The 22,451-nt window shown below is 46.6% G+C and overlaps 3 protein-coding genes across 3 annotated transcripts; 2 read left to right on the top strand and 1 right to left on the bottom strand.

Annotated features, from left to right (window-relative positions):
- Positions 1 to 4,409: 4,409 nt before the first annotated feature.
- EDB91DRAFT_1255882 (uncharacterized protein) lies at positions 4,410 to 4,888 on the bottom strand (the record flags this gene model as incomplete). The annotated part of the gene is made up of 2 exons (XM_041324059.1): positions 4,410 to 4,824; positions 4,872 to 4,888. The coding sequence occupies 2 exons, from the start codon at positions 4,886 to 4,888 to the stop codon at positions 4,410 to 4,412; spliced, it is 432 nt and encodes a 143-aa protein (XP_041169803.1).
- Positions 4,889 to 6,569: 1,681 nt separating this feature from the next.
- Positions 6,570 to 7,030, top strand: EDB91DRAFT_1087990 (uncharacterized protein; the record flags this gene model as incomplete). The annotated part of the gene is made up of 3 exons (XM_041316327.1): positions 6,570 to 6,665; positions 6,753 to 6,836; positions 6,896 to 7,030. 3 exons carry the CDS (start codon positions 6,570 to 6,572, stop codon positions 7,028 to 7,030), a joined length of 315 nt encoding a protein of 104 aa, XP_041169802.1.
- A 3,893-nt stretch (positions 7,031 to 10,923) lies between these two features.
- EDB91DRAFT_1174030 (uncharacterized protein) lies at positions 10,924 to 11,457 on the top strand. Its single transcript, XM_041320319.1, has 2 exons — positions 10,924 to 11,130; positions 11,183 to 11,457. Exons 1-2 carry the CDS (start codon positions 10,965 to 10,967, stop codon positions 11,239 to 11,241), a joined length of 225 nt encoding a protein of 74 aa, XP_041169801.1. The 5' UTR covers positions 10,924 to 10,964; the 3' UTR covers positions 11,242 to 11,457.
- Positions 11,458 to 22,451: the final 10,994 nt, after the last annotated feature.

Raw genomic sequence — 22,451 nt, 5'->3', positions numbered from 1 at the left:
ATAATCCGATAGGCAGGCCACTCACTATTTACCTGGGCAGTTGCCTACCTTCCCCGTCCCTCCCACCGGGACCATCTTCAAGCACCACTACCTCCCACATCATGTGTACGAGGGATTTGTCGCGGTACATTGAGATCGTACTAAAATCCTTTTCATTCTCAACTGCGTGTTATTGACGACTCTTCGGCTGGGACCTCAAGTCGTTGCGGCAAACCACGAACCAGAAGTAGTGCCATGCGCTCTTCCGGGCAGGTAGAATTGTAGCAGCTGTCGAAATGTACCAATGCATCATGGAAAAGAACTACGAATGCTAAGTTACGTGCTTATTTCGCGGGCACCTCCACTCAGCTCTCACGTAAGAACGACGCACACTCAATGTTTCCAATGGAGATGTTGTGCTCGCGGCGAGCGGTTTAACACGGACGATTGAAGAGATTTCATTCGTACCTCGACGGTATCTGTCTTACATACACAACCCTTTGTACTTGTATTATATGCCGGCTCACTTGAACAGGACAAATACTGTCTTTCGGCGGAAGTATATAAATGAATAAAGCTGTCGTGCAAACGTTGAGCAATATCTGTAAAGCGTTTGACAGGAGCGACACCCTTTGAACAAACTTCATAGATTTCAGCGGAAAATGCTGCGGTATCTATCCCAAATGTCTATCAATGGCATGTCGAGATGCCCGCGAACCTTGACATAGTGGGCGACCCAAGTAACAGGGAAGAAAATAAAAAACAAATGATCGAAGAACAGACATAGATTCGATGGATCTGGGCTGATTTGAAATCCATTCAGTGATCGATAATCCGATGATCAGTGTTTGAAATGACTGATCATCTTCAATCAATCCGAATTGCAAATACACCAGGCTGTACATGCCTAAAGCACTTTGCCAAGTTCTGAGGAGATAAAATGAAGCCCCGCAACTGTCGGATTTCCGTCAAGAACATAACCGAGGCTTAATATGTCGCTGGGTGGAATACCATGTCTTTGGGTGTTGACTTGATTGAAATGCAAGGGGGCAGAGCATGCTTGTCTCCGTGCGGACCCCCGCAATTGACAATGTCAGTCAGAATAACTTCACTTGGCTTCCTGTAATACGTTCAAGAGTTTTTGGTGTCATAATGTGGAAGTGTCCTCCCTTGATGCGTGGTCGGAATCCGCCGGCGGATTTGAATGGGCATGAACGGCCGTCGGGGAGCTCCGCGCCTACACTTGACATTGAGTTAGGGTTAGGTTCATTCATCCCATATTCGATAGTGTTTTTCAACACCTGCAGTGATAGTGGGTCATGCGATCAGGCTCGTTGTTTGCATCTGGAAAGCTGCGGCGACACTCGAAGGCATGGGGTCAGTCGACTCGCTCAGATCGTCAACCAAGGCGATTATGATAACGGCCTCATATCTTGGGCGTCTAGTAAGAAGTTAATGTTATGAAGCAGCATAAAAATACCGCAGTACAAGCACCTCTGCAACTTCGAGCTAGACACCTACCATCCTCACCAAGTCCACCTCGACCGTGCTCACTACCGTCAACGTTCAGAAAATGGCGCAGCTCATTCCAAGCACCATACCCATTCGAGTGTTTGAAGATCATGAAGCCCGTGTATCCGCAGTCGCAGTTTTCCCCGACAAGCAACGTATGGTCACATGCTCGTACGACGCGATGCTCCGTCTGTGGGACTTGATGACAGGTGTGGTGGTAAAGAAGATGGAGGGGCATGGCAGTCCGGTGCAGGCATTGGCGGTATCACGGGATGGGCTGTTGATAGCAAGCGGTGGTGCCAATGGGGAGCTCATTGCGTGGGATGGAAAAACCGGCGAACGTTACAACCGATACGGTCAAACTTGCCAACCTTCCAGTGCCCACACCGGTTGGATATTATCGTTGGACTTTTCTTCTGATGGCAAAGCGCTGGCCTGTGGATCATCGGACTCAACGACAAGTCTGTGGAATACAGACACGTGGAAGCTGGAAGGAAATGCAATTAGCTGTGGTACAAACGTCCACTGTGTTCGCTATTCACCATCATCGTCCCCACCAATTCTTGCAATTGCAACAGAGCACAATATCCAAATTTACCACGCTGGCTACTACACTTGGAACAGCAATTCATACCGTTACACCTATTCATACAACAGCTATTCCTACAATTCATACAACAGCTATTCCTACAATTCATACAACAACTATTCCGACAATTCATACTACGAGAACTACTATTCCTTCCAGGCTCAGCACAAGGCAACGATTAGTGAAGGACACAACTACTCACTCGCGTGGACGCCAGATGGACGTCTACTCACAGGGGGAGATCATCAAGATCCCACCATACGAGAGTTGGTCCAGGTTCAGGATTCATCCTGCAATTGGACCTGGAAGCAGGTCAGTGATCCTTGGAAGGGCCATTTCAAGATTATCCGCGCCATTTCTGTGAACTCCAACGGCACTCTCCTTGCCTCCGCATCTCATGACAACCGTGTCCTCCTCGGGAGCCTCTCAGATCGACGAACCATCGCCGCATTCAAGCACTCTGGCCATGTCAAATGTGTCACGTTCTCCGCAGATGGCAAGCACATCCTCAGCGGAGGTGTGGATAAGAAGATCTCAGAGTGGTCAATATCCGAGGACGCTTTGCTATTGGATGGCTCAAAGGATGGTCTCATGAAGGAGCGAGTAACACACCAGGTAAGTTCATTTCCATGTTCCCGCTCCTTCGTCATCTAAGCGTCTGTTTCATGCCAAGCCTCAGGCGTCTTCTGATTTCAAGGCATGTTCCCTCCTTTGACTCTGATAACGCAATGCAAACATGTTTCATGCAGGTCCTCGTTATTGACACGACAGTTCGCAATGCGTGCATAGCTGGTGACTGGGCTACCGCTGAAAGGGTACTAAATCTAGAGATCGACGCTGGTACCTGCGATCAAACCTCCTATGCCAATCGCGCATTTGTTATGGCGCGAAAATGCGACTGGAATTCCTCGCTTCATGATTCAATTGAGGTGAGATGATAGATCGACAAATCATGGCCCCCTTGGATAAGCTAACTCCGATGATGATTTAGTCACTGAGCATTCAACCCTCGTTTTCAGGATATATTTCCAAAGGCATTGCACTCTGCGGGAAAAAGCAGGTCCGGGTCGCGAGGACGTCATTTGACCTGGCGTCCGTGTTCACAAACGGCGATTTAAAGACCGATCATTTTCTTTTTTTCATCAAGGTACGTATTATTTATCTTACATCCTCCATACTTCATGGCAATTTTCAGACTATCGCGCTGTTCAATGCAAATGAACATGAAGAGGCAATGCAGCGCGTCGAAGAGCTGGCTATATGTCCCGATGCAGATCCACTTGCTTGCCGTATCGTGGAAGTGAGTACCACGCACTCGATCACGCCCAGGTCCGTGGGCTGGAACTGATTCTACCCTTCGCACATCAGGCATATCTACGTGTCCAACTCGGAAACATTGCCATGGATGACACGCGCTACAACGAAGCCATTGATCACTTCACTGCCGCCGTCAACGCTAGCGCTTACTTCCATAAAATGGAAATTCATTCGATGTACGAGGAATTTACCGTGGTACGTTCATATACTGGATATCCTTTTGATACTCAACCGAGTATTCTTTGCAGCTCTTTGGCTGGGACCTAAAGTCCTTGTGGCAAACCGCAAACCAGCAACACTGTCATACACTCTTTCGCGCAGGTAGAATAGGAGCAACTATCGAATCGTACCAATCCATAATAGAGACGAGTGATGACGCTACGAAGACCAGCATGTGTGCCTGGTTCGCTGGTAAGCAGTCAGCAATGACATCCCGTCTACAATTCTCAACCATACTTCCCCCAGCTCTTCAGTAAAAACGAAGCGTGCTAGACATTGCACCCGCGGCGAGTGCTTACTCATGCAGTGTCGATCACAGACATCCTCCCGCCGTTTTCATTTGTACCTTGGCAGTATCTGTATAATACAAATAACCTTTTGTACTTTTAGAGTCGTATCCGAGTCATATGTCATACGTCAGCTCACTGGAACTGGTCATCTACAATGTTTCCACCCACCGTTCGGCGCGTGCCCTTCACTTTTGGTTCGTTGATTTGCCTTCGGTCGAGTTACTGCTTCCCTCGCAGACTTTACTTGAGTAGTTGACTAATACGCCACATTGTTCTTGGTCCCTGTCTGATCAAACACAAAGCTGTCACACCAGCATTGCAAATGCATACGTGATCAATCAATTTAACGCGGCACAAATATTACACGAGAGACGAGCGATGTTGTACAAGACAAGAAACTGAGTTGGGCTGTGACTCCGAATGAGGGGGCGACACAAACAGGGGGAATATTAAGATAATCCCTTCCTTAAGCCTAAGTAATCTTATAATACCCAGTAAACGAATCACGTTAAGAGGTTCCAGGTCGTGATCTCAGCGAGCGCTCCGAGATTATACTCCCAAATCATGGGGGTCTCGATGGCACTTTGCAAGACAGCGGTTTCTTGATAGTCCGAAGTGATGTAGACGCGCGGGATCGGAGTGAACTCTGCTGTGGCGTTGCTGCCGTCTCTGCGTTGTATACTGTGAATGTCTCGCAGGAGAAATGAAGGGAAGAGGACACCGTTGAAGTACAGCGCCAGAACAGGCATCAACTCTCCACGGTTCGCAAAGCCCGGTAGTTGGGCCATACACTGAAGTGGGGACAAAAACAGAAGAAAGTCGTGGACGGCCACAAACCGAATGCGATGTCTTGAGTGAGCCCAGTCTTGTTCCAGGCCTGTAGGAAACCATCGACTCCTTTCTGAGGGTTCTACACAACTTGTTTGTGAGTTGTCAAGATGAAAATAAACGGAGGCGGGACTTACGGAGAACTAGAAGACATTGTTGTCCTCGGTCAGGGCGGTTTTTCGATGAGCTCCAGCATGATGGTTTGTGTTCGTGCTAGGAATCGCGCAATACATGATGGACTTACTGGTTCGTGTAAATCGCCTGCATCCTGTATGGGCCTGGGATGAAGTCATGCTTATTTTGGCAATCGGACAGGAAAGATGTAGAAAAACCCATTCGTCTTTCCGAAAGTGCTGATTCTGAAATTTTTCAAAGTTGGAATTCGTCGCGGGCAAAAGCGAGAGTACTTACATCCGAACAACGGGGTGGAATGTCTCGTAGAGGCCCTCCATGTTGCCATCAAAAGTGAGCAGAAGCGTCTCCTTACCGAGATCTTTGCTGCAAGACGGTCGGGTAAAAATGCGACGACAGCGCAACAGTGCAAGGACACTCACTTCTGAAGTTCTACGGAATAAGAATCCGGAAGTCTATCTAGGCATCAACCCCGATAACGATAGCCAGTCCATGAAAGGAGTTAAGTTAGTGCGCTGGATTGTTTCGTCTCTGTCTGCGAGGAAATCCCAGAGGGGTATTGAAGATGAATTGGTGTTAGTATTGGTGCAAAGGTGATGAAAACAAAAATTAGGAAGGAGGACAGCACTTACGTTTGACGTCATTTCCTGCACCATTGACTCGTCAATCCCCGCTTCGGACCTTGGAATTCCTCCATACTGACTCTCGTTTCGCGGTGGCAGTGAAGAGGGATGTGAGCGAGAGAAGTACGAGTGGGTGGGCTGTGTGGACTGCTAGGGGATGGTGCGGTGGGAGAGGGATCTGCACGAGTAGGATTATTAGCATGGGGTTAATTAGGACCAAAGACGAGGGGAAAGGTACCTGAACGATGCCATCCTTGAACCCCTCGAGTGCTCCGCTATCGACAATTACATGGAACGTGCGCAACGAGCTTGTCGAACGTTAAGTTCTGCGGTATCAAGAATAGCCCTAACTTGTGTCCATGCACCTGCATGAGGGAGGACGCGTAAATACGTATGCGAGGGCGATGATTCGGGGGTGGTGGTTTTCGCGAGCGAATGATCATGAGGGTAGTGTAAGTGAAGATGATCGCGGTTGCGTCGGTAGGAGGAGAAGCCTGACGCGTCTGTCACGTGTTTAATGAAACGTGATATGTATGTCGCGGTTTCTTGTACTGACTTACTTTTTTTTCCCATGCTGCGTCTGAACGGAACCTATTCTTTCGCAGGCTGAAGGGCCTTACTACCACTCATAAATCTCCGGCAGTGGTGATGCTAGCAATTGTCGAGACTCAATGACAACGATCGACCGGGAGCTGAAGAAATAATACCGTACCAATCGAGCTTCTCACTGCATCAGGCTGCAGAATACCCAACTTGTGGGTTTTTGGCCAATTTCTCGCTTTATGACTCAGGAAACAAGATCCTTCGTAGACTCAACTATGTCATCGACGGCACCAATTGGCTCGGCTCCAACTCAAAGCCATAGTAGATAATGAACCCACCACCTGATCGGCGCCCCTGCATAACAACCAGCCCTAGTCACTGCTATCGAGCCCTTCTATCAATGCGCTGTAGCCTGTCAAGCCATATCGCACCCCTCAACTTCCTTGATCTCAGTCTATATGTGTGTTATTCTCCGAGTTGTGACTTTAATTCAAACATAGATGGTCCATCCTGCCTTCCAATAAAAACACAACTACAATGAACAACCCGAGCAACCTGAACCACCGCATCGAAAAGCGACTCCACCGCCAGGACCGATCGAAGGAGTTAACGTCCCTCTCATGGCTTCTCTCGGTGTGATATCCTCGCCTTGCCGTGCCCATACCGATGGTCCCCGATCCATAATCCGACGGTCAGGTCACTCACTATTTACCTGAGCAGTTGCCTACCTTCCCCGTCCCTCCCACCGGGACCATCTTCGAGCACCACTACCTCCCGCATCATGTGTACGAGGGATTTATCGCGGTACGTTGAGACCATACAACCTAAAATCCTTTTCATTCTCAACTGAGTTTGATTGACAGCTCTTCGGCTGGGACCTCAAGTCATTGCAGCAAACCACAAACCAGCGAAAGTGCCATGCGCTCTTCCGGGCAGGTAGAATTGGAGCAGCTGTCGAAACGTGCCAATGCATCATAGACAAGAACTACGAAGGCTAGGTTACGTGCTTGTTTCGCGGGCAAATTTCCTCAGCTCTCAAGTAAGAACGACGCGCACTCTATGCTTCCAATGGAGATGCTGTGCTCGCGGCGAGCGGTTGAAACGCGGACGTTTGAACAGATTTCATTCGTACCTCGACGGTATCTGTCTTACGTACATAACCCTTTGTACTTGTATTGTATATGCGGCTCACTTGAACAGGACAAATACTGTCTTTCGGCGGAAGGGCATAAATGAATAAAGCAACGCTGGGCCCTGCACCACTACAGAATAGATTAAACGTTGAGCGATATCTCTAAAGCGTTTGACAGGAGCGACACCCTTTGAACAAACTTCATAGAGTTCAGCGGAAAATGCTGCGGTGTATCTATCCCAAATATGTATCAATGGCATGTCGAGACGCCCGCGAACCCTGACATATTGGGTGACCCGAGTAACAGGCAAACAAAGAACAAATGATCGAAGGACAGACCTAGATGCAAGCGGGAGTCGCCCTCGATTCCATGGATCTGGGCTGATTTGAAATCCATTCAGTGATCGATAGTCCGATAATCAGTGTTTGGAATGACTGATTCAATGCAAATTGCAAATACACCAGGCTGTACATGCCTAAAGTGCCAAGTTCTGAGGAGATAAAATGAAGCCCCGCAACCGTCAGATCTCCGCTAAGAACATTCGATGGAACCGAGGCTCAATATGTCGCTGGGTGGAATACCACGTCTTTGGGTGTTGACTTGATTGGAATGCAAGGGAGCAGCGAATGCTTGTCTCCGTGCGGACCCCTGCGATTGACAATGTCAGTCGGAATAACTTCACTTGGCTTCCTGTAACACGCTCAAGAGTGATTGATGTCATAATGTGGAAATGTCCTACCTTGGTGCATGGTCTGGACGCGCTGGCGGATTTGAGTTGGCATGAACGGCCGTCGGGGAGCTCCGCGCCTACACTTGGCATTGAGTTAGGGTTGGGTTCATTCATCCCACATTCGATAGTGTTTTTCAACACCTGCAGTGATAGTGGGTCATGCGATCAGGCTCGTTGATTGCATCTGGAAAGTGGCGACACTCGGAGACATGAGGTCAGTCGCTCAGATCGTCAACCAATGCGATTATGATAACGGCCTCGTATCTTGGGCGTCTAGTAAGAAGTTAATGTTATGAAGCAGCATAAAAACGCCACAGTGCAAGCGCCTCTGCAAATTCGAGCTAGACACTTATCATCCCCACCAAGTCCACCTCGACCGTGCTCACTACAGTCAACCTTCAGAAAATGGCGCAGCCCATTCCAAGCACCATACCCATTCGAGTGTTTGAAGATCATGAAGCCCGTGTATCCGCAGTCGCAGTTTTCCCCGACAAGCAACGTATGATCACATGCTCGTACGACGCGATGCTTCGCCTGTGGGACTTGACGACAGGTGTGGTGGTGAAGAAGATGAAGGGGCATGGCAGTCCGGTGCAGGCATTGGCGGTATCACGGAATGGGCTGTTGATAGCAAGCGGTGATACGAAAGGAGAGCTCATTGCATGGGATGGAAAAACTGGCGAACGTTACCTCAACCGAGATGGTGAAACTTGCCAACTTTCCAGTGCCCACACCGGTTGGATATTATCGCTGGACTTTTCTTCTGATGGCGGAGTGCTGGCCTGTGGGTCATCAGACTCAACGACAAGTCTGTGGAACACAGACACGTGGAAGCTGGAAGGAAATGCAATTAGCTGTGGTACAAGCGTCCACTGTGTTCGCTATTCACCGTCATCGTCCCCACCAATTCTTGCAATTGCAACAGAGCACAATATCCAAATTTACCACGCTGGCTACTACACTTGGAACAGCGATTCATACCGTCACACCTATCCATACAACAATTATTCATACTACTCCGATAACAACTATTCCTTCCAGGCTCAGCACAAGACAACGATTAGTGAAGGACACAACTACTCACTCGCGTGGACGCCTGATGGACGCCTACTCACAGGGGGAGATCACCAAAATCCCACCATACGAGAGTTGGTCCAGGTTCAGGATTCATCCCGCAATTGGACCTGGAAGCAGGTCGGTGATCCTTGGAAGGGCCATTTCAAGATTATCCGCGCCATTTCTGTGAACTCCAACGGCACTCTCCTTGCCTCCGCATCTCATGACAACCGTGTCCGCCTCTGGAGCCTCTCAGATCGACGAACCATCGCCGTATTCAAGCACTCTAGCCATGTCAAATGTGTCACCTTCTCCGCAGATGGCAAGCACCTCCTCAGCGGAGGTGTGGATAAGAAGGTCTCAGAGTGGCCGACGTCCGAGGACGCTTTGCTATTGGATGGCCCAAAGGATGGTCTCATGAAGGAGGGAGTAACACATCAGGTAAGTTCATTTTCATGTTCCCGCTCCCTCGTCATCTAAGCATCTGTTTTATGCCAAGCCTCAAGCGTACTCTGATTTCAAGGCATGTTCCCTCCTTTGAATCTGATAACGCAATGCGAACATGCTTCATGCAGGCCCTCGTTATTGACACGACAGTCCGCAATGCGTGCATAGCTGGGGACTGGGCTACCGCTGAAAGGGTACTAAAGCTAGAGATCGACGCCGGTACCTGCGATCAAACCTCCTATGCCAATCGCGCATTTGTTATGGCGCGGAAATATGACTGGGACCACGCGCTTCATGATGCGATTCATGTGAGATAGACCGACCCATCATGCCCCCGTTACGAAACCTGACCTAAATTGTGACATAGTCCATCAGCATTCAGCCCTCATTTGCAGGCTTTGTTTCTGAGGGTATCGCCCTCTGCGGAAAAAAGCAGGTTCAGATCGCGAGGACATCATTTGACCTTGCGTCCATATTCACAAACGGAGATTCAAAGACTGAATCTTTGCTTTTCTTCGTCAAGGCAGGTAACACTTTCTCTCTCATCCTCCATACTTCATTGCGATTTTCAGACTATCGCGCTGTTCAATGCGAGTGAACATGAAGAGGCAATGCAACGTATCGAAGAGCTAGCTCTGCGTCCCAATGCTGATATTCTTGCTTGTCGTATCGTGGAAGTAAGCGTCGTGCAATCGATCATGTTCGTGTGGTGCACCGTGGAGCTGATGTTTGTTCGTACATCAGGCTTATCTACGCATCCAACTGGGAAACGTTGCCTTGGATAATGTGCGGTATAGCGAAGCTGTCGACCATTTCACTGCCGCCGTTAACGCTAGCACTTTCTTTTATAAATTGGAATCGGAAATTCATTCTATGTACGAGGAATTTGTCGTGGTATGTTGATACACTGAACATCCTTTTTATGCTCAACTGCGTATTCTTCGCAGCTATTCGGCTGGAACCTCAAGTCTTTGTGGCACGCTGCGAACCAGCAACACTGTCTGGCACTCTTTCGAGCAGGTAAAGTCGGAGCAGCGTTAGAAACGTACCAGTCAATCATAGACAAGAGTGATGATATTACGAAGACGAACTTGAGTATTTGGTTCACTGGTAAGTCACCAGTGATATTACCCTGTCTAGAATCCTCAAGCGCACTCCACTCAGCTCTCCAGTAAGAACGAAGCGCGCTAGACGCAGCACTCGCGGCGAGCGCTTACCCATGTATTTTGAAACACAGATTCTCCATCGTTTTCATTTGTACCTTGATACTATCGGTATCAGGTGTCAGAGATGACGTGAAAAAGCTATGAAAGGAAACGTTGGTTTGTTCAAAGTTCCCGACAGCGGATTCGAGCTGCTGGCATTGACCTTCCTTCGCAAGGTGAAAATTTGTTCCACGCAATAGATCTTGCTTCACAAGGTAACTATGAAATTATGGTCGGACCATCTGCATGAACCAAGTTCTCAAAATCTGAGGCAATCTGCTGGCATTGCAGATATCATCTGTTCGAAAGGGTGGATAGGTTCTTCCTACTGTCCCCTTCAGATTTATCATCCTCACAAACAATGCGTTTCTCCCGTGTCCTTGCTGTTGCTGCTACTCTGACAACATCAATATCTGCAGCATCAATACCTGCCAGTGACCCTGGCAGTGAAGCATGTCCTTGGACTTGCGAAATATTACCCTGCTGCCCTGGATCTATATGCTTGCCGTTTGGCATATTTGTGGTGAGTACGAGTAGTCCGTATCCCAGATTTAACCACATGACTCACCGGTGTGGTAGATCTTCTCGGTATGTTACTAAACAAGTTGAGGTCCAGGTTTAGGACAGACGAGGTTTAGAAATGTTGAGGTTTAAAGAGGACGAGGTTTAAGAGTCTTCACAAAGGTTATATTTATTTTACATCCATCCCGGCTGAGTCGTCACCCCCACAAGCTTGTCGTCACCACCTGGATGTCTCGCTCAATTCTTACTTCTTCACACAATTTACGATTGGAATCAGTGTCTCTACATATGCTTTTGATTACGAGGTTGAATGAAAGAATTTCGTCAAGGAATGATGGAGTTACAGTGTGTTGCAAATGACTTTAGACTCTAGAGTCTCGTTTTCAAAAATTTGCCAATCTTTATTTGTTCCTTTGTTTTGACGTGTGACTTCCTTCTGTCACACGTCGTCTCAAGCATTCCAGTTTTCACGCCGCTGGAAGCTGGCAATGAGTACTGAGTCGGAATGGCACCTCTGATCACTCCTGAAATGCACCAGATTATGGCTATCTGGCGCTGCAAATAATGGAAGACTGTGTTGGAAATATCTAAACTAGCTCAATGTTGTGAAGCTACTGTCTACAATGTCTTGTGAAATCACCATGAGTATGGCCAACACACCAACTCATTTGCACAGGGGAGAGGCCATCCATGCACTCTGAGTACTGCTGATCTTGACTACTTGCACTCAATTCTTCAGGCCAACCCAGCTCTATACCTTGATGAGCTGCAGGAGAAGCTGCAGTCCACCAAAGCAAATCTTCACTTTTTGTAGGCTTTGACAGCAGCCAAGAATACACACAGACCAGCCCATGCCCTACACTTACCCAAGTGCTGAGTTACAAAATATTGACATCTAAGGGTTGTGATATTGCCTTGGAATGGTTGAGATTGCTCCAGTCATTGAGTGAGCTACAATCATTTAAGGTTCATAACATTACCTGGTCAGAATCTATGCAAATCATCGAGTGCAGTGAGTTGCACCAACTTGTTGTGCACAAAGCCTACTACTAGTATCAACAGATGGGGTGCCTTTAAGTTGAAAATATGAGTGTCAGAATGATTGATACAGCCTGAGGTGGAGGAGATAATACTTTTGAATCGCCAATGTGACTGAAAGTCACACATTTGGCTATTACAAACTATTTTATAAATGCAAAGCTCGCAAAAAAAATCTCATGCACCTCTAAAGTCATTTGCAACACACTGTAAAGGCGTGCTCAATTCTTAAGTTGTCAAGGTCAAGAATTGTCAACCTTTTGTTTGTACCATTACACAATCATAATTTTGGTTCCCAGAAAGGGTTAGAACCCAGTATGCCTCTGGGATGACCAATGGCAGATACTGATGGCTAGTGTTGCTGGTGAACTGAACTCAGTTCAAACTGACTTCACTTCACTTTGAAAATGAGGCAGTTCATCACAGTCTGGTTTGTTACACTTCGATCAAACATTTTCATAAATGAGGCAATGCAACAACCCAATTTGTCTAATCGCACACCAAGATGAAGTAGATGGTTTATTATCTTGAGCGCTATACTTGCATGAGGCACCAGCCTCTGGTGGTCATTTCTCATCTACTGACTATTACTTGACATTATCTGTAAATTCAAACCTATTGTACACCTGTATATGACATCAGTTTCAGAGCATTCCCGCCTGCAAGCCAATGCAAGTCTATACAATACATTTGCTTGCCACTCATTGAGATCAATGGGAGGCCTGTGGCCATGCCCTTTTGCAACGCTAAGCAGCTGGTATAAGTATTTGAGCTTGCCATCTGATGGAGATGCCATTTTCTTTCAACATGAATTTTCAGCAGTGGAACATTCAGCCATCTCTTGTGCGTTATTGGGAGGTAAGCACTCAGCAACACCATGACTATGAACCATGGTTTGTACAGCTAATCATTATCCTTCAGAGCATGGAGAAAAATTACCTGCTATTGTTCTGTGTTGTGATGGATGTTCTTTTGGCACAGGCATCTTCAGTGCCTTGTGAGTGTGTTTTTTCATCCAGCAAAGTGACAAACTTGCTCTGTCACAGCAGAATATCACCTGAACTGATGGAGGCCCTACAAATACTCAAGTTTTCATTTAGGCAGGACAGACTATGCTTCACAAGGGACTTTATCGCAAAGGAGGAAGACTATCTGGACCTGTGACTTGGATACAAAGGGCTATGGAGGAGCTGATACATGCGAGAAGTTGGATGAACTTCAGGATCTCATTCAAAACTCAATTATAGATGAGGACGAGGATATCTTAGCATAGATTTAAACTTGGCGCACATAGCCACTTCATAGCTTGAGTACATACTGAGTATAGTGTCACTCGGACACCTGATTGGCTGCTTTGCTAGCTGACTTTCTTACAGTTCAGTTCATTTGACTTCAAAAAACAAAGTGGGACTGAACTCACACTTCATTTCAGTTTGGCTCACTTTGTGGCAACACTACTGATGGCAGATACTGATGGACTAGGACATGGTACTTACGTCCACGACATGGCATACATGATTATTGTCATTTGGACAAGCACCAGCTAGTTCTTGGACTCGCAGATGTGCCTCCCCATGCTGATCCACATTGAACATAGTCATGACCTGAAAACCATAATGAAGCACAGAGTATATAAGAAACAATTAACATGCCTTAATTAAATGAAGGAAATGAATCATTCTTGAATCTTTATTTGTGAATGTGAGTGTGAGGTCAAATGCTTCAATCAAATCCTGGGCATGTCCTTTTCTGCCAAGGGCAATGCCCTTGGAGATATAGCATATCAGGGAGGGCTCAATGCTGAGAGACTATATCATGATGAAAGTTAGCCTTTCATAAGGGAGTCATGACAGGTCAGTATATCTCACCTTGATTGGTATCTGTATGCCATAACAAACAAGCAGTTGGCACATGAGATGTTATCATCAGCATTGACAATGATCTGTAGGGTGAGTAGCTGTTCAGTAGTAGACAAGTCCCCTGTGGTGCATGTGTTGCATGTGGACGTGCTGATATTGAGGATCTGGGGCATAAAGTGTGCTTGAATTGTGGTATTATGTAGAGTCCAGGATGAAAACATGCCTCTAAATCAATATCCTTTGGTACTCACTCTGAAATTGTACCAGACACTCTGCTGAGGATGTGCTTGCCATACATGGTGAATACGACACATTGCACTGGGCCTGAGTGCTGGAAGATGGTGATTGTTCTTCAATATGAGAGTAACCACAGGCAGACATGCTTGTCATCTGATGTGGAGGCGACATGTGTGCCAGCAGGATTAATAGCAACATTGTTGATATAGCTAGTATGGTCCGTCCAGGCATCACTGACCTGCATCCAAGCCGATGTACCCCACTCCATTATGGTATATATGCCATGGTCACCCACTAAGAGAAGCTGTGTTCCATCGATCAGGCGTCCATGTGAGTGAAACATTACTGGGTACCCTGCCAGGATCCATAGTAGGAATGTTTCCTTGTGGTTGCCTCGAAGTTGTCTCTCTGTATGAACCAGTGGCCAGGAATGTTCCATCTGGAGAAAACTTCAGCAAGGTGATCTCACTGGGATGGGCTTTAATTGGTTGGCTGATAGATTCCCCAGTTTCTCTGTGCCAGGTGATGACCTATGGACTCCACCCCAATCACCACTTGCTATCATTTTCCCATCTTGTGATACTGCCAAAGCCAACACCCCATCACAATGCCCTAGCATCTTCTTCAACACAGCACCTGTCCTCAAGTCCTACAGACAAAGTGTCTTGTTGTCCAAGCCTGTGATCATACATCGTCTATTGGGGAAAACTGCAATTGCAGTTATGTTCTTCTCATCTTTAAACTCTCAATCAGGTGCGGTGCTTGTAATGAGCTGCAACATTTCATGGGGGGTTGATGACATTGAACAAAGGCTGAGGTGGACTTGGGTAGAGGGATTGTAAGTGCATGGGTGCATGTACTATGTGTTCTCAATGAAAATGCATATGCTACTTTACCACATTAAATTGCCTCATGTTTTTCTTTCCAATAGATGCCCATGACATTAGAGGCTATTCACCTCCATTAAGGCTACAGCAAGAATGTTCCATATTACCATTTGTGCCTTCCTCAACAACATAACCCTCCCTACACCTCTGCCCATCGCTCCTTCTATCTCCACAGCTTTCACATTGCATCACCTCACCTCAAATTGGTATACAGTGCAGCCGGTCCCCTGAAATCTGGCTGCTAGTGCTCAAGGTCAGTCAAATATCATGATTGCTATCTATCCTGCAAAGCTACATGAATCATTTACTGTTTCTCATGTGGAGCTGCTACTACAGTGCATCATGAACAGTCAAGTCTCGTGCACATCATTATATATGTCTCATGAAACTGGGATCTATGTAGCTCATGGTATTATCACTCCAGTCATCTCTCTGACTCCCAAGGTACGTGTGCATCAGATGCACATTGCAACCAAAAGGTCCCAAACTGTTTCTAGTTCTGCAATGGAGGACTTTCCACCTTCCAATGCTCATTTTATCTCACTTTGTGGCAAATTCAGTCCTCACTGCCTTCAGCAACTCCAGGAACTGGTTTTGGTCTTTCTCATCTACTACCCCTGTCCAAAATCTGTCCCCATTGGAATTCTGCATAGAGTTTTAAAGTCCAGTTGCTGGACCAAAAAAAAGACTGGGACCAGACCAAAACTGGACTTTTTTGAACTGGCCTTCAGTTGTAGTCCCTGGAAAATTCAAACACCAGTGGTTGTGGTTGCTCAGAAATCCAGCAGTATGGGCAACTGACCAAGACCAACTGCAACTGGTCTTTTATGAACCAGTTGCCAGTCGAGGCAAGGCGTAATGCAAAAAGTATGTACTACAACAGACTACAATAATCAAGTAATAACTAGCTCATCCTCATCACACTCCCAGTCAGACACCTCACCATCAAGCTGCAATAGTTCTTCAAAATCTTTGAGTATGATATCTTCAATGACAGCTGAATTATCAGCAGCATGGTTGGCAACAGAACCCTGCCACAGAAACTTCAAGACCTGCATCTGTTTGAAACGCTCAGCACCTAAACATGAGCACTGATGTCACGAATTCCCAATACGAATCATTTTTCTTTCCTCGGTTTTCCTTCGGCTATGCCCCATACCCAAACCAATCACGTGACACCATTACCTTTCACATTATCACATCATCACCATGTCACAACTTCACCTTTTCACATTTCACCAATCACATCTCCGATCGGATCTCCTACACCGAGGGCTAGAACCATATGTCTTCCTATCACTTAATCTCCGTCTCTGACATCATTGCTTATATATCGCGACGTCATCCTACGTCATGCGCAGTATCGTACGACTCTTTTCTCATTGGTTGATTATTTACAGACTCAGATATCTCCGACCCAATGTTATGTATATAGGTAGGATAGTTAGTGTAGTTTCTCTTTAGACTTAACCTCTTCGTTCCTACCTTGTGTAGACAGAGACGTTCACTCTAAATCTCATCCTTGCTCTCAAACTTGACGAGTCCTAGTGGTTGTGTGAAACCTTTACCAATCGGTGAACGTTGATCATAACATTAGGTTAAGTCTTCTTACCACTCCGACTCGAATTTTGTTTTGGACACCTTGTCCTTGACAAACTTCACCTGTGCTATTCTGCTGAGAGTATTCTCGCGGATTACGTTTCCAAAATCATCTTTCCCAGACGCGCACTATATCAATTTCTTTTACAATAGTCTTTTGTAGAAGTAGACCAGGCCCTTGCCCTACGCGAGCCGCCAGTCTATAAGGAACAGCGACACTTAGGTCCTGTCTCCGCATGCCTGCAGTTAGGTCCAAAACCCTACCGACTGCACGCTACCTATCTTTCTTTCGTACTATAAAGAACGGCACTCGCGGGTCTTACAACCCTAGTTACCTTACCTTAGGAAGTTGTGGGTATTCAGAAGACCCAAACTTCATCGCGTCGCTCCCGAACTCCCTCCGAGTTCCTACTTAGGTTGACGAACCGCTACACGCGCTGTATTCGCACCTATAGTCATCACAGCTCCCCCTTGGAGATCTCGTCTCGTCAGAGACCGTGCCCTACAGATCCACGACAACGATACCTGTCGGGAAAACAACTGCCCTTTCCTTCATGTCCGAGCAAGATTGGAGAACAATCCAATCCCCCACCCCGCACCACGCACCAATTCAAGGATGGCAGACACTAGGAGCCGGGCCGTCGGGATCTGCAGAAAGCTCCACACCGACCCTGTCAAGGCCGGGCTCTGTGGTAGCGGAAGGCATCTTAGGCCCTCAAGGGACTACCATCACCCACGAGAACATTTCGAACGCCATATTCACCGTAACCGCAGCAGAAAGAGATCTAAACCAACACCGGTACAACGAGTTGAAAGATCATCTCGCACTCTTAGCCGAGAACCTAAACAGGGTGGAGACAGAGAAGAACGAGTTAGCCCAGAGGCTAGTGGCAGCAGAACAAACGATCATGGCTTTGCAAGCCTTTTGTACGACAACGCCAACAATACAGGCGTCTACCTCTGGAGTTTCGAGCTCTGATCTCAAGATGGCCAAACCTACAGAGTTCACAGGAGACAAGAACTCTATCGACGTCGACACCTTCCTCTCCCAACTCGACCTCTACCTTACCTCCTATCCCACCGCCTCTGAGCTCCAGAAGAGTTCCTGTCTTATTTCTTTCTGCAAGGGCTCTGCAGCGAAATGGGGAGAAAGCGTCTCAAGAACGGCCTTAAGTGGACGACTCGGATCTTACGATCAGTTGAAAAACGATATGCAAGCCATGTGGGGCATTGTCAACAAGGAAGAGAAAATTGCTCGCGAGATAGATCATCTCCAGCAAGGAAACCGCAGCATCGCGGAATTCGTCTCTCTCTTCAGACAGAAGATCGCCCACTGCCGTTTTTCAGACTACGAACTCATGCGCAAGTTCCGTCTCGCATTATCCCAACGGATCAGAGATCAGTTGGCCTACGTAAATCCCAGGGACAAGAACACCCTAGAAGGAATGATTTCGCAGGCTCTTATTATCGGAGCAAACTTTGAGGAACTGGACGATGAGAAAAAGAAGACCTGGCAACCACCACGTCGCCCATGGGTTGAAAGAGGCCCTCTCAAACCAGTTTCTCAAGGAGGAGATGCAATGGACGTAGATGCATCCAAGACACGAGGTGGACCCCAACCTCAAGGCAAATCGGGAGACACTTTCAAGTGTTATCGTTGTGGAAAACCCGGGCACATGGCTCGTAATTGCACAGGACAGCCGATGGATACCAAAGGCAAGAAACCCGCTATCAAGGCGGTAAAGGAAGAAGAAGAACCAGCGGTGAAGCCAATCACGCTGGAAGATATCCAACGCATCGTGAACGAGAGGATTTTTATGACTTCTTCAGATGAGGCATTGAAAAAACAGGGTTTTTAGGAGGGTCGAAGTTGACTGCGAACTTAGACCAGAACAATCGTTTTTCCATTCTTAGTGATTCGGCAATCATGTTTACAGAAGTATCAGAAGTTTGTTCTGGGAATAAACGAGATCATTTTTACCTGCCAATCACGTTGAAAGGAAAAAACAAAAAAGCAGAATTGGAAGCTCTAGTAGACTGCGGAGCAACAAACTTATTCTTAAGTCAAAAATTCGTGGACAAGAATGGGGTCAAAACCAAGCAATTACTACGAGCACTGCCCGTCCGCAATATCGATGGAACTAAAAACTCCGCCGGACCAATCAAAAGCTACGCAGATTTGACTCTAAAGATAGGAGACCACGAAGAAGAAGTAGCCTTTCTGATCACAGATCTAGGAACCGATGATGTCATCATTGGCGTAGATTGGCTACGATATCATAATCCAAACATAGACTGGAATGCAGGGAAAATGACGTTGAACCGCTGCCCAGTCAAATGCGAGGATGCCAAGGTCGAAAGAAGAAGGACCAAGGCAAAAAGGCAGAAGAGTACATTACCTGCCTTATTACCCATGGAAGAAGATGACGATGAGATTTCCATGGAAACTTCGATTCCTGCAGCCAAAGTACAGTTTTCAAATACTCCTAAGAAAGTAGAGATAGAGGAGATTGAAGACGAAGATTCACCAAGAAACGTGTGGATCAAGTACAAAAGCTCAGTGGCTTCGGAGTTAGCTCAAAAGGAGGAAAAGAAGAAGGAAAAGAAGTCCGTAGAAGAGATGGTCCCAGAATGGCTCCACGACTATCTCAAGGTCTTCTCTGAAGAAGAATCTACTAGATTCCCTGAATCTAAGAAGTGGGATCATAAGGTAGACTTCAAGGATCCTAATGACCTTCCTCCAAATTCGAAAGCATATCCCCTTTCGCCCGCAGAACATGACGCATGTGAAAAGTGGCTCAAACAAGAATATGAATTAGGACGACTGCGAGATTCAGAATCTCCAGTGGCAGCTCCCTTTTTCTTTGTTGCCAAAAAAGACGGAAAACTTAGACCCGTCATGGACTATCGGAGGTTAAATGAAAAAACCGTACGAAACGCATACCCTCTTCCCCGATCGCAAGACCTCATTGATTCTCTTACCGGTGCAAGCCTCTTTTCGAAAATGGACGTTCGATGGGGATACAATAATATTAGAATGCGAAAGGGAGATGAATGGAAGGCAGCCTTCAAAACTCCTTTCGGACACCATGAACCAGTAGTTATGTACTTCGGAATGACGAACTCTCCTGCCACTTTCCAAACCATGATGGACCAGATTTTCCAGGATCTAAAGGAAGGAAAAGTCGTTGTAGTCTATATCGATGACATCCTGGTTTTCACGAATGGTACTATAGAGGAACACAGGAAGGTGGTACGCGAAGTATTAAAAAGACTTCAGGACAATGATCTTTATCTCAAACCCGAGAAGTGTTCATTCGAGAAAAAAGAAGTGGAATTTCTCGGACTAATCATCAAAGATGGACATGTTTCTATGGATCCAGTCAAGGTTAAAGGAGTACAAGAATGGCCCACTCCTACCTGTGTCAAAGACATCCAACGATTCATGGGATTCGCGAACTTTTACCGTCGTTTCATTCTCGGATTCTCGAACATTGCCAAACCCATGAATGATCTCATCAGGAAGGATGTACCATGGAAATGGACGGACAAACAAGAGAAGGCTTTCCAAACCCTTAAAGACAATTTCACATCCGCACCAGTATTAGTAATGCCAGATGCCACAAAACAAAAAAAAATCGAAACAGATGCATCTGACTATGCTACGGGTGGCGTATTGTCTCAGAGGGAAGACGATGGACTATGGCACCCTGTTGCCTTCTTCAGTAAAACTATGCAAGACGCAGAGCGCAATTATGATATTCACGACAAGGAACTATTAGCTATTATTCGCGCTCTGGAAGAGTGGAGGCATTATGTGCAAGGAGCACCAGACCCAGTGGAGATATGGACGGATCATAAAAACCTTGAATACTTCATGACAAGTCAGAAGTTAACTCGCAGACAAGCGAGATGGTCCTTATTTCTTGCAGAGTATGAATTCACACTGCACCACAAACCAGGGAGGGTCAACGACACTGCCGACGCTCTGTCCAGGAGGCCAGATCACAAAAAGGGGGTAGAAAATGACAATTCGGATTGCGTGCTTTTGAAACCCGAATTTTTCCAAATAAAAGCCGCAAAAAGGGGTCAAATTCTGATACAGGGGGAGCAAACGTTGCTTAGACAAATCAGAAACTGCACAGATCTAGATCCGGAAGTTCGAAACGCTATCGAAACCCTTAAGAAAGCCCCAGTACAGCTGCGAAAAGGACTAGAGGAGTGGAATACAGAAGATGGACTTATTCTTTTCAGAGGATTGGTTTATGTACCCAATAACAAAGACATTCGCCGCTCGATACTGGAAATCTTTCACGATACACCAGCAGCAGGCCATATGGGACGTGCTAAGACTCTCGAACTCGTTTCTCGTAACTATTGGTGGCCGCAGATGCAGAAATGGGTCAATGACTATGTAGACGGATGCAACAGGTGCAAGCAAACGAAGGTGTTACCATCTAAACCCCATGGTCCCTTAAAACCTAATGAAATTCCCGAAGGTCCATGGCAAGCAGTTAGCTGTGACCTGATTACCGATCTCCCAAAATCAGAAGGCAAAGACAGCATTCTCGTAGTAGTCGATCGATTTACCAAACAAGCTCATCTTGCACCAACCACCAAGGACGTTACTTCGAAAGGAATCGCGGACTTATTTCTCAAATACGTATGGAAATTGCATGGAACACCAAAAAAGGTGATTTCCGATCGTGGGACTCAATTCGTGTCCAAGTTCATGCAGGAAGTCTCAAAAAGACTGGGAATCAAATGGTCCATGTCGACTGCATATCATCCGCAAACAGACGGACAGACAGAGCGAGTAAACCAAGAAGTGGAACAATATCTTCGAGCGTTTACGTCTTATCGTCAGAACGACTGGGTATCATGGCTTCCCATTGCAGAATTCACGCATAACAACTCTATTACGGTAACCGGACATTCCCCCTTCAAATGCCTCTACGGTTACAACCCCGAATTCATCATTTCCCCTAACTCTTCCAACACCGTTCCATTAGCCGATCAGAGAGTAACAGAAATGAAGGAGGCACAAGAAGAAGCGAAGGCAACACTAGAAATCGCCAATGATCGGATGAAACGCTTCTACGATAGAGGAGTAAAAGACGCACCAGTTTTTGAAGTAGGACAAAGGGTTTGGCTAGATGCTAAAAACATCAAACAACGACGACCGAGTCAGAAGTTGTCGGATCGCCGCCTTGGTCCCTTTGAAATACTCGAACGAATAGGCGAACTGAACTACAAGTTGAAATTACCGGAATCCTATCAAATCCACCCGGTTTTCCATGTAGAATTACTCACCGCTCATAAAACCTCGTCGTTAACAACTCGCATTGCACCAGAACGTCCACCCCCTGAAATCGTGGAAGGCATGCAAGAATACGAATTAGAAGCAGTGATAGCCAGCAGAGTGCGACGAAACCGATTGCAATTCTTATCAAAGTGGAAAGGATATCCATTAGAAGAAGCGACATGGGAAAACGAAGAAAACCTGAAAAATTCTCCAAGATTAGTCAGCGAGTTTTACGCGGCAAATCCCGATGCACCCAAATCGCGTCGAATTGCAAGCGCAATCATCCCAGTCTTACAAACTCCTGATTTCTTGGAATGGAGACAAAAAAATATCCGACCATCCTATGTTCGCGAGGACGCTCACCTTAACAGGGGGGTAATGTCACGAATTCCCAATACGAA

The sequence above is a fragment of the Suillus paluster genome (assembly GCF_016628075.1).
Source record: "Suillus paluster strain FC165 chromosome Unknown EDB91scaffold_160, whole genome shotgun sequence".
Classification (NCBI taxonomy): Eukaryota; Fungi; Basidiomycota; class Agaricomycetes; order Boletales; family Suillaceae; genus Suillus; species Suillus paluster.
Note: the sequence above shows the minus strand (reverse complement) of the source record. Positions and strands in the feature narration are given on the sequence as shown.